This window comes from Lates calcarifer, linkage group LG21 (assembly GCF_001640805.2).
Source record: "Lates calcarifer isolate ASB-BC8 linkage group LG21, TLL_Latcal_v3, whole genome shotgun sequence".
Taxonomy (NCBI): domain Eukaryota; kingdom Metazoa; phylum Chordata; class Actinopteri; family Centropomidae; genus Lates; species Lates calcarifer.
The window spans coordinates 464589-477126 of record NC_066853.1 but is presented as its reverse complement, the minus strand read 5'-3'; the positions used below and the strand labels follow the sequence as shown (position 1 = coordinate 477126).

Here is a 12538-nt window from a genome sequence, read left to right as displayed (position 1 = left end):
TCCCAACTGAACTGAAACTCTGCTTCTGCTTCTTTTAACCTTTTACCACAGCAGCCTTTGACCTCATCATCAGAGGACACACTAACTAATACTGCTGTCTGACGTTAGGATGTCAGATCATTCCATGTTAAGTTCTGGTGAAAAGATAATAAACAGTTATCCATGGTTATTCACTAGGTTACTGAAGTGAACAATATGTCAGTGTTGTGGGAAAATGAGCCAAAATGTACAATTGTCTTTGTTGTTGTTATCAATTATTCAAACAGACATGATTCAGATATCATTTCTGTAGTCTTTCTTTATTTAGCATTGCAGTAGTTGAAGTGAGAGAAAACCACTGACTGCAGAGAATTGGATGGTATAGGCACTGTCAAACATGACACTGGCGACCTTGGTTGGGGTGAGAGATGAAGAGGCGATTTTGATGTTGATATTGTGATGGAAAGATTGATTGACTGGGATGACAGAGTTCAGTCTTAAATTTAGTTCCTCCATTGATGTGGATATGTCTGACAGACATGCAGAGACCTTGGGATCATCCAGAATGACAGGTATAGTTGGGGTCTTGTGTGTGGCAGTGATAAGAGAAGCTATGCATGTGGATAACTGGAGCCAAGGACATTATGTACACTGAGAAGGTGCCCCAGTACCGATCCTTGGGGTACTCCTGTGGGTAGGGAACAGCATAAGGACATTTGTCCTTGCCATGACAGATGAGAGGATTGTCCAATGAAACAGAATTCAAACCAAGAAAGTGTTTTGCCCAATGTGCTCATATCAGAGAGGACAGATAGCAGGATGATATGGATAGCACAGCTCTCAGATGGTATCAATCAGCCATGGGTGAGGCAGATTAGAACAATCAGGTTTGGTGGATATAGGACACAAGGTATACAAAGATAGCTCAGTGTAGAGCAGAGAGACTCTGTGGCATCACTGACCTCTAATGAGGAGAATGTATTAAGAAGAGGTCGAGCAGAGGCGAGCACTGAGGAAAACTGGCAGGGAGACAAGATGCAGAGGTTGCAAAGGTTGAAGGGGTTGTAGAGGTTGTGGCGAAACAAAAACAAAGATGGTAGAATGGGTGGCAGTTCCATGAGGCATAACTGTAGCGTTGGTGGTATAGTGGTTAGCATAGCTGCCTTCCAAGCAGTTGACCCGGGTTCAATTCCCGGCCAACGCAGCTGCCCTTTTGTAAATTTCCCACAAGTGGGATAAATAAAGTCTATTTTATCTTAAAGTGAAGAGAGATTTATAAGCCTAGATAAATACATTTCCAACTATCCAGTATTTTGGTATCTGCATAAGAGGAGGCCAGGACAAACTTACAGAAACAGTAACCTTTTCGTACAAGGCCTGGCTTCATGGGGGCATGAAAATAAAAAGAACTCCCACTACTTTCTCCGTCCTAAGGAAGAGGACAATCCTGCAAAGGAGTATCAGCTACACCAGCCCTGTCATTTAAATTGAAATTCTGAGTTCAATGAGCAATACGATCATTGGCAACAACGTAGGGGAAATCAACTTCACCAGTGATCCAATATTCAATAATAACTGATGGAATACAGTATGTAGTGGCACAGAGCAGGTGTTTATCTGTCTCTGCTGTGTTGATTCTGACATGGAACGATGAGAGAAATTCATTGAACAGGAAAGGTTACAGCACCTGGTCAAGCTGGAGAAAGTTCTAAGTTGAGGACGTGGCTGACACCTGTATCCAGAGGTGCAGTTCCTGCCCCTAAAGACGCAGATGGCCATGTTCAATGCCAATTACACCTACAAAACCTGCTGAGAGGTGTCAGAAATCATGGGAACTTGGACCCCAAGGTCTGTGATCTTTTCAGTCAGGTTGAGGCAATTTGTACATGTGATGCTCATCATCCCTGCTTCATCATACATACTCACATGGACCATCTCACTAGGTTCTGCACTTGAATCTACTGACAAAACAGCTGCTTATCAGTCATTCACTGTGTGCAATACCATTTCAAAATGTGCAATATCTGTATTTAGTTCAGTCTATTTCTATGTATATAGTCCTGTGTATATTGTTCTTTTGTTTAGATGTTTATTACATTGTCCTGTTTATACTGTTCTTATGTTTATATTTTTATATTATTGTATTATTTATACCTTGTCTTTTACTCATATTTATGCCCTTTTTTATCTTTTCAGATAGATTAGATAATTTCCCCGTTGTGGGACTAACAAAGGATTATCTTATCTCCTGAGTTGGAGAGAAGCTTCAGTCTCATTAAATGCTGGAAGACCGGGCTTTAGTCTTCAGTGTCACAAACCTGACTAAACAGCATTGGCTGTTCATAGGGATAATAGAAACCTTGGACAAGCATTTCCTTTTAAAGGTGGTACAAATAAAAGGGTAACTAAGCAACAAACTACACTGGCTGATAAACGGTTCACTTTACAATCTCAATCTTTTTTCATTCGTATGTCAAACTGCTCAGAGATGGAATTATACCCGATCAATGTAGTGAATTTACTTATTTCATTAAGATATAAATCATCTTGTATGAATGCTAAGCACTGAGTTAAAAAACAATAACTTTAGCAGTGGAAAGCACATTTCATTTCCATAGTGAGCAAAGAACACAAATATGTAATATGTTGTTAGGTCAGGGTTTTCTTGTCCCTGCTGGTTTAGGATACTTGTTGAACTTAAATTTGTTCATTGTAGCTTTAATTTTTAAGATTAATCAGAATCAATAACTACAGTTGTCATTACCAATTACACAAATAGACACAAAGGCATATTTTTAACTCACTGGTTAAACTGACAAAATCTGCTAGATCAAATGTCCTACATTTCAGCAAACAACAGATTTTTACATATGACACGGATTTTAGACAAATTCAGTCCATACAGTACTGCATTTAAGAGAGGCGGGCATGTAAGAAAATATAATGATAAAAGTATTCGTAACATGTTGGGTACACTGCTCATATTAAACCTGCTCTGTAAAACCTCAAAGAAACAGCCAAAAGAGAAGTTGAGCAGAGAAGCAAGGTGAGGTGTGCAGGTACTGAAAGCTTTTTGTCTGGTCTGTTTAGAACCAGAAAAACAAACTTTAAGAATCCTCATGTAAGTGTAAAAGATTAAAGTTACAAGACCAGCTACTATGGTAAACATGTAAACAAGTCCATAGATGTTGTTAACTGTTGTATCAGAGCAGGCCAGGTTGACAATAAAGTAGTTATCACAGTACACTTTGTTAATAATGTTCCCACACAGCTGCAAAGAGGCAGTCAGACATATCATGACAGCAACTTCAACAAATGGGAATAACCATGTTAAAGCAATAAGTGTGGCAACTTTCTTCAAGGTCATACCTGTATTATATTGTAGAGGGTAACAGATAGCAAGGTATCTGTCATAGGACATGATGGCTAAATTACAAAATTGTACATTTGCATATGTATACAAACAGAAAATCTGCAGGAAACAAAAGGGAACAGAAACCGTGTGAACGTCAGAGAGGATCTGAAGCAGAAGGAATGGAAACAACCCTGTACTACCATACAGTTCATTTACAAACAGGCTGCACAGAAACAGGTACATAGGTTCATGTAAACTTCTGTTCATACAGATAATCACAATCAGAGAAACATTGGCACAAATAATCAGAATATATAAAGACATGATGATCATGAAAAACAAGTATTTAAAGAGCCCAGTGTCAAAGTAGGCAGAGAGCATGAAATATGAAACATATGTAGAGTTGTTCATGATCCTCCTTTGATGCAAATGTGTACAATTACCTTAACTTACCATCCTAGTACTGAGAGTCAGTATAATGATTAGGTGTCAAATGACAGAAGAGTTTATGACATTGTGTGAATCCTAACATCCGTCTGCTGTCCTGCTGTAGTCACACTCTGAGTCCCTCCCAACTGAACTGAATCTCTGCTTCTGCTTCTTTTATCCTTTCCACCACAGCAGTCTGACCTCATCATCAGGGACACACTGACTGATACTGCTGTCTGATGGGGTTGAACCTCCACACACAGAAATCTACGCTGATCCAGAGAGCACACACTGCAACTTCAGAAAACACATCTGAATGGACAAAACACAGGCAAACTAAGAAAACCAAATACAGAAAGAATAAAATGACGGGGCACTAAAAAGTGATGAACACAGGTAGGACATGCTTCTTTTTTTTTCATTGTTTTTATTGCAATTTCTCTTTTCATACAACAAAACAAAACAGTGTCTACAGAAACTAGACATACAACGAAATAAACACAACAGGGCTGTGGACACCCAGTACATTCCAGGTGCATACTCGCAGCTTATTCATTATTAATATTACTCGTGTCATACAAAGCATATTGAGCCAGAAAGTTCACCACACTGAGTAAGAGTAAAACAAGCAAATTGAGAAAGAAAAGGAAAGAGCTGTGTAACGAAACATTCAAAAAACAGTAATTTGGCAACAACCCTACTGAACATATATGGAAAAACCGATCTTCTCCTGCCTGCCGGTGTGAGCCGGCAGGTGCAACCTGCGCTTAACGCACGCCTACTCATAGACACAAACACAGTCTATCAAGCACATGATGAAGTAAAACATTTCACCTGGTTGATTATAAACAGTAGGAAAGAAGAGGGGCAGAGTCACACACGCCAGAGTTTGTTGTTTCATAACGCACAGTCCAGGCACAATGTTAAATGAAAGAGATGGTCCGGTGGTTACAGAAATTAGGGCAGCGATTCCACATACGTCGCAGCTGCCTCCGGTGTGCTAAATCTCTTCTCCTTGCCGTTGACAGAGAGCCTCAGCGTAGTGGGATATAGAAGCGCATAATCCACATTCTTCCTCCTCAGACAACTCTTCACCTCGTCAAAAGCCTTACGTTTCTTGGCCACCGCTACTGAATAATCATTAAAGAAGGAAACTCTGATCCGGTCCGCTGGCTGGTTCGGCTCCGTAGCAAGGCGCCGGGCTGCGGCCATCACTCGTTGTTTATCAGCAAAGTTGTGAAGTTTCATGATGATGGGTCTGGCGCGTTTGTTAGTGCCTGGCCTTGGTGCTAGAGAGCGATGAGGTCCAATTTGATCTTCCCAGTTTTAGTTGTGAGATTGAGATAGGAGGGGAGCCATGTCTCCATGAAAGTGAGTGCATCTTTGCCCTCCGTGCCCTCAGGTAGCCCGACCAGACAGAGGTTACATCTGCGGCTGCGGTTCTCTAAATCATCTATATGGTCTGCCATGTCGGTTATTTGTTTTTCGAGTTGTGTCACTTTAGCCTGCAACACATCCGTCGTGTCTTCCACGCCTGAGATTTGTCAAAGCCTGCATCTGAGATGTTTGTTTGCGGATAGCAGCAAGCACGGTGTCAACTTTAGCATCCAATGACTTTGTGATATTGTCAGTTATCTTGCTCAAAGCCGAAAGAATACTCCGATTAACCTCACTCCCAGCTTCCTCTACCTCGCTAACATTAGCTTCTTCGTGCTCAACCGCAGCAGGCTTCATATCACCGCTAGGATGCACAGCTGAAGCTGCCTTTTTCTTGGACTTGGTGTGAGGCATTTTCGAAAAGTAGTCGTCCAGGCTCATTATAGAGCTACTCTTACGCGCATTTATAACGTTTCACCAGGTGAACACGTGTATTAGACGGATATTCAGGAAACCTCACCGGAGCTCAACAAGACAGAGTGTTCGCACTACGACGCCATCTTGCCAACCTCGGGTAGGACATGCTTGATGTTGCCATGGTTATTGAGGAGGTGACATCACCGAGGGAGCAGCCCATCTTGAACCCTGGCCTGCCCAGTAACACCCCAGAATAGATTACATGACAACCAAGAATTTTTTTGGTGAGTACTGACAGAAAGTTGACAGTATGGAAATATGGCACCCGGGGCAGGACGGGTTAGCACCACAGCCTGTCTGTCTTGCGAATGAATCCCGGGAAGCTACTGAAAGGCCTTCTGAAACAGAGTTTCAAACCCACCATGTTGAGGTCCATGGTGCTGCAGAAAGGGGAAGGTGGTCGACAAATTCTGCTTCAAACTATCCGGAACTGCTAACCCCTCCATCACAAAGCAATCAGTTGAGTCTGGGGAAGCTCTGTTCTCAAAGACTCCGCTGCCATTCAATAGTCCAACAAAGATCTCAAAGCTCGGCTCACTAAGATTGACAAGTCAGGGCTGCCTGGAGGATTCAAAGCCCAGATCTGTCAACATTTCATCATGCACCAAGTCCTGCAGCCTCTGCTAGTTTACACAGTTCCAATGGCAACAGTCGAGTCACTCAAAAGGAAGATCAGTGGCACACTCTGAAAGTGGCTGGGCCTTACCTGCAGCCTCAACAGTGCACCACTGTACAGGACCAGTAACATCTTGCAGCTCCCATGCAGTGGCCTCACTGAAGAGCTTATGGTGGGACTCAAAGATACAGGTCCAGGATATATTAAAAGATCCATCCCATCCTGGACACTATGTTTGAGTGGCTACCCTCGGGCAGACAGATCAGGTCATTGAAGGATTGCACAAACAGACTGAGAAACAGCTTCTGCCCAAGAGCCATAACATCACTTGTTTGTTTTTAACAGACTGTGAAATGAAAGTGAATGTCTTGTATGTATGTGTATGTTTTAGAGTTTTGGAGTTTTTAGAGTTGTGTTTATTTCATAGTCATTTCATTTTTATACGCTACTGTCTCTTACTGCAGGGTTCTGCCTCTGGAGCTGTAGAGTCTCCTGCTGCTCCCATGATCCAGCTCAACTGATGATGTTACAATAATTTAACATTTATTAGTGTTAGTGATAGAGTTAGTACTGCTAATATTTCACTTATCATTACTATTTTTTAGCTATAATAAAAATATAATAATAATAATAATTATTATTATTATTATTATTATTATTACTACTACTATTTACTTTTTGACTTAGTCTGTGTATCTGCAATGTTGTCTTTCTCTTCCCCATCCCCCCACCCCACCCCACCCCTCTCTCTGTCTTAACCCAACCGGCCGAGGCAGATGGCCACCCACCTTGAGTCCGGTTCTGCTCGAGGTTTCTGCCTCTTAAAAGGAAGTTTATCCCTCCACAGTCGCCTAGTGCTGCTCATGGTGGATCTGTTGGGTTTTCTCTGTAAATTTTATAAGATAAAGAGTTCGGTCTAGACGTTTGCACTCTACACTTTACTTTTTAATTATGTATATTTATGTTCCCTGTAAATATAGTAGTTGCTTTTCTTTTACTATAACTGTCCTTAGCACCAGCATACCAAGAATAAATAAAGTCTATTCTGATTCTGATTCTGCTCTATATGTACAGTGCCTTGAGATAACGTCTGTTGTGAATTGGCGCTATATAAATAAAATTTGACTTGACTTGATAACAAGAAACTACAGGACAAATGCCAAAAACACATTTGACTTCATTTAAAAAGTGTCTCCGTTACATAATTTATATATGAGACAAACTATTTCACTTTTCAGCTGTAAAATGTCCTGCTCAGGATATATTGTGGTGTGTAAAAAAAAAATCATACCGTATCATTTGGATTTTAATAACTGAGAAAAATAGTTGCGACAACAACTTCACTAGATGACACAGTTGAATTAAAATCGAAATGTAACACAAATTGAAATTCGTAAAACTGGATCCTGCTTTCACCAAACTGACTGACAGGTCTTTTAAACCCACTGTGTGTTTAGGGTAAATGCTTGCTTTGACAACTCCAATAATGCATCAACTCAAAGCAACCTGGCCCTCTCTTTTTTCTACAAACAAAAGGTCTTTCCAAAGAATTTACAGCATTGCTTTGTCTAGATCCAACAACATATTTTACAACTAACCCCACATCAGTGATCAATACTATCTACTACCTGAGCTACAGAAAAAAATCTAAATATTCTCTAATGGGAAATTCTATATATGGTGGTTTTAATATAGAGATCAACACTACACTACATAGAAGTTATGTTTTCAGATACTGCTCCAGGTCAAAATTCAGAGTGGGTTGAAAACAGAAGCTGACCATTGGAAAGTATATTTATTTTCTACCCTAGACAAACAAAATTAACATTAACTTAATGTCATCTAACAAAATCAACATTAAACTTGTCAGAGAGTTTATTTTCCTTGCTGAAATTGTTGTTGTATTTATCATATTGAGAGTGAGATGAAAATTCTTATTGTGGATCACCTAAAACTGACCAGCCTTTTAACATTAATCAAAATTATAAGTACAATAGTTATTACAAACAGAAGCAAAGAAATACCTTTTTCCTCACTGGTTAAACAAAATCTACTAGATCAGATATCCTACATTTCAGAAAACAACAGACTCTTACATATGATACGGATGTTGGATAAATTAAGTCCATACAGTACAGGGCTGAAGAGCGGCTGGCATGTTATGAAATATAATGACAGAAATATTCTCAACACAACAGGCACACTGCTCATATTAAACCTGCTCTGTATGATTTCAAAGAAACAACCAAAAGAAAAGTTGATCAGAGAAGCAAGGTGAGGTGTGCAGGTACTGACAGCTTTTTGTCTGGTCTGTTTAGAACCAGAAAAACAGACTTTAAGAATCTTCATGTAAGTGTAAAGAATTAGAGATACAGGGCATAATATTGTGAGGCAAGTAGCAATGAGTCCATAGATGTTATTGACTGTGGTGTCATAACAGGCCAGTTTAACAATAGAGTAGTTGTCACAGTACACTTTGTTAATGATGTTCCCACACAGCTGTAAAGGAACAATTAAGGATATCATAACAACAATTGCAAGAAAAGAGGATAACCAACTTAAAGTAATAAGCATAGCAACCTTGTCAGATGTCATATGTGTGTTATATTGTAGAGGATAACAGATAGCGAGGTATCTGTCATAAGACATGATGGCTAAGTTGGCAAATTCTACACTACCGTAAGAGTATACACAGAAAATCTGCAGGAAACAAAAGTGAACGGAAACAGTGTGAATGTCAGAGAGAATCTGAAGCAGAAGGAATGGAAACAACCCTGTACTACCATACAGTTCATTTACAAACAGGCTGCACAGAAACAGGTACATAGGTTCATGTAAACTTCTGTTCATACAGATAATCACTATCAGCAACACATTGGCACAAAGAATTAGAACATATAACAACATCACAATGACAAAACATAAATATTTTAAATCACTGCTGTCAAAATAGGCATTGAATGTGAAGTATGAGGTCTGAGTCGAGTTTACCATGATTATCCTTTTGGCTTGAAAACAGTCCTAACACTGTTTCCAGGATGAACAAACAGCACAAAACATATTACATTTCTATAAATATTTAGACCAAACTAAATGACCGGCAGCTTAAGCATTAAGCACACACGAGTAGTATTCAGTTTTCTTTTGCTGAAAATCAAACACATAAACAAACACCATACACTTCCCATGGCCTTAGATAAAATCATAGAATGTTTATGTGAGAAACTAAACAAGAGTTATGACATTGCACAAGTCCTGACATTCATCTGTTGTCCTGCTGAGGTCCTCCCTCCTGAATGAACTGAAACTCAGATTTTGCTTCTTTAAAAGTTTTCAAGTCAGGAAACGCCCTCAGCAGTAGATTGATATTATCCACACTGATCAGCTCCAACATTAAACCACTGACAGGTGAAGTGAAAAACACTGATCATCTGGTCACAATCCAATGTTCTGCTGGGAAATCTTAGGTCCTTCATTCATCTGGTTACTTTGACTTGCACGGATCACTCTTCCTCAGATTTTTAAGTACTAATCAAGAGTGGGTTATTGATCATCCATTTTTTGTGTCACCACTTTTCCGTCAGAATTAAATTTCTGACAGCCCCTCCAAAATTCAAGCCACTGCCAGAGTGGACGGATTAATCCGACAGGACCTCCCAACTGGTCTTCATCAACAGGCAAGACCATAAGCAATGTAAAGGCTCCAGTGGAAAGACCAGAACGGGACAGAGCTCATCCAAATTTAGAAAACTGAGGTCAACCTCTTGGGCCAGGCCTTGGCTTTGCTGACAGGCTTCTCTTTTGTAGGTAAATAGCCTCAGCTAGTGGAGAAGGTTGAGTGGCACCAGCTGGATGGGATGGGGTTTCACAGAGAACACCACCTCCTAGACTCCAAAGTTCAACTGCAGGACTTTAATTTTTAAATAGGAAAAGACAGAGAAACTTCAGGGTGGTTTTCTTGCTTCCCAGGAGGTTTAGGGACAAGAAGCATGCATCCATGTTTAAATCCTTAACTTAAAGAGTATTTAATTATCTTCTGGTGAATAATATGTAGCCCCTCTAAACCTTTGCAACCTGTAGGGATTTTAAGTCTTAGGATTTTAATCTAAATTCTGATTCTTTTTGATGCTACAAGTTCTACAGTATACTCTCTTCATTTTCTCAGGATGGCCTAACACATCTTTTCTCTGTATTGATGTTGATGATGAGAACACCAACTGTTAAAGCTAACACTGTCAGAAAATCTTACTAAAGAAGATCCCACATCCAGGCCTCAGTCTAACACTCAAACCTACACATCAAGTTATTAATCAATATTAAAAAAATCCACAGAAAAAACTGTAGGGAATGCTACTACTTTGATATTTGTACTCTTGTGAATTAGTTTCTGAGCTCATGTTTGTTTAATATTTTCAGAGCAACAGTACAAAGAGGTGATGTCTGCAACAAATGCAAGAAAGACAGTGAAGCAGTCAACTCTGACTCCTGTTTGAGCTCACATCATGTATTCCATTGTTCTTTTTATCAAATTCAAATGCATTGCTGGAACTTTATTTCAGTGCATCCCACAGTTATCAGTGGCAGTCCAACAACTGCTATTCTTCCTTAATGTTTTAATATTTTTGTGAAATCAAACATCTTAAAACATCACAATATCACTTTTGTTATTAAACCTACACGGTATCACTGCAACTGGCCAATATTTAATGGCAGAGGAGATGTTTACATGTATTTCGTATTTTGGACATTTGTAATCCATACATGATAGGATTCAGAAGTGGCTGTATGATGAGAAAATACAGAGACAGAATGATTCGTAGCACACTGGGTAGACCTGTCATATTAAATCTACTCTGCAGGATTTCAAATAAACAACCAAAAGAAAAGTTGAGCAGAGAAGCAAGGTGAGGTGTGCAGGTACTGACAGCTTTTTGTCTGGTCTGTTTAGAACCAGAAAAACAAACTTTAAGAATCTTCATGTAAGAGAAAAGGATTGGAAGCAGAGGGACTACGATAGTGAGAACAACACCAAACAATCCATAGATATTATTCACTACAGTGTCTGAACAAGCCAACTTCACAACAAGGTAGTTATGACAATACAAACTGTTTATGATGTTTCCACAAAGTGGCAAACGGATGTTTAAGGATAAAGTAATTAAGAATTTCACAAAAGAGTACAACCATATCGCAAAAAGAAAGATAACTGCTTTGTTAAATGTCATACGTGTGTTATATTGTAGAGGATAACAGATAGCAAGGTATCTGTCATAAGACATGACGGCTAAGTTACAAAACTCTACATGTGCATATGTATACAAACAGAAAATCTGCAGGAAACAAAAGGGAACAGAAACAGTGTGAATGTCAGAGAGGATCTGAAGCAGAAGGAATGGAAACAACCCTGTACTACCATACAGTTCATTTACAAACAGGCTGCACAGAAACAGGTACATAGGTTCATGTAAACTTCTGTTCATACAGATAATCACTATCAGAGATGTGTTGACAGTAACTATACAAATGTATATCATTGCAATTAACACAAAATACAAGTATCTCAAAGTTCCTACATGGATATAAGTACTAAGAATGAAGTAAGATAAAGTTGAATTTACCATTACTCTTGTTTTAGGTGACACAACAATAACAGTTTGCAAACAGTAAAAAAGTTTGCTGCTCATTTTTTAACCCAAATGTAATAATTAGCTTCAATTACGGCCATTGTTCCAAACAACGCGGGCATTATTTTCACACTGACAACACTGCTTCTGTGGACAGTTTTTAAAAAAGGATCAAGCATAAAAGTAGATAACAACACATGAGCAGCACACAAACTTACCATTTACTCCCTATCCTCACTGATACTGATACCTTTAAAACTATGTCCTTAAAAGACACAAACATCCACGTTACACAGTTAAATACTTGTCTCCTGCTGTGTTGCAGACTGCACTAACTAACTAACTGGAGGCTGAAGAGAAGTCTGCTGCTTTATACCTCTTCAAAACACAAGAGTCTCAGGAGAGGAATCCCACATCATTCATGTCATGTCCAACAGCCAACTGTCAACACTGACAGTCAATGTCCAAAATCATCATCATAAAAGTTGACAGAACTGAAAATCCTCTCTGAAAATGATTTATGTTGAATCTCTAAAGCTTTAAAATGCATTCAAATTTGCAGATATGTTTCTGTTGAAGTCCTGACAGAAAATGAAGCAGCATGAAAACCCATCTACTCACCAGTCCACCTTTACAGCCTCGTTGTGTTTCTACTCGCGCTCTTTCAAACTCTCACTAACT

General features: G+C 39.4%; 4 protein-coding genes and 1 non-coding gene across 5 annotated transcripts in view; 1 reads left to right on the top strand and 4 right to left on the bottom strand.

Moving 5' to 3' along the window:
* or55e1 (odorant receptor, family 55, subfamily E, member 1) overlaps window positions 1-12538 on the bottom strand; it is a 134693-nt gene that overhangs the window by 121842 nt on the left and 313 nt on the right.
* trnag-ucc (transfer RNA glycine (anticodon UCC)) lies at window positions 1112-1183 on the top strand. The gene has a single exon. It is a non-coding gene; the product is annotated as a tRNA-Gly (tRNA).
* On the bottom strand, window positions 2819-4016 carry LOC108902854 (olfactory receptor 11A1-like). The gene has a single exon (XM_018704865.1). The coding sequence runs from the start codon at window positions 3743-3745 to the stop codon at window positions 2819-2821; it is 927 nt and encodes a 308-aa protein (XP_018560381.1). The 5' UTR covers window positions 3746-4016.
* On the bottom strand, window positions 8301-9244 carry LOC108902888 (olfactory receptor 142-like). The gene has a single exon (XM_018704899.2). The coding sequence runs from the start codon at window positions 9225-9227 to the stop codon at window positions 8301-8303; it is 927 nt and encodes a 308-aa protein (XP_018560415.1). The 5' UTR covers window positions 9228-9244.
* Window positions 10937-11854, bottom strand: LOC108902855 (olfactory receptor 2A14-like). Its single transcript, XM_018704866.1, has one exon. The coding sequence runs from the start codon at window positions 11852-11854 to the stop codon at window positions 10937-10939; it is 918 nt and encodes a 305-aa protein (XP_018560382.1).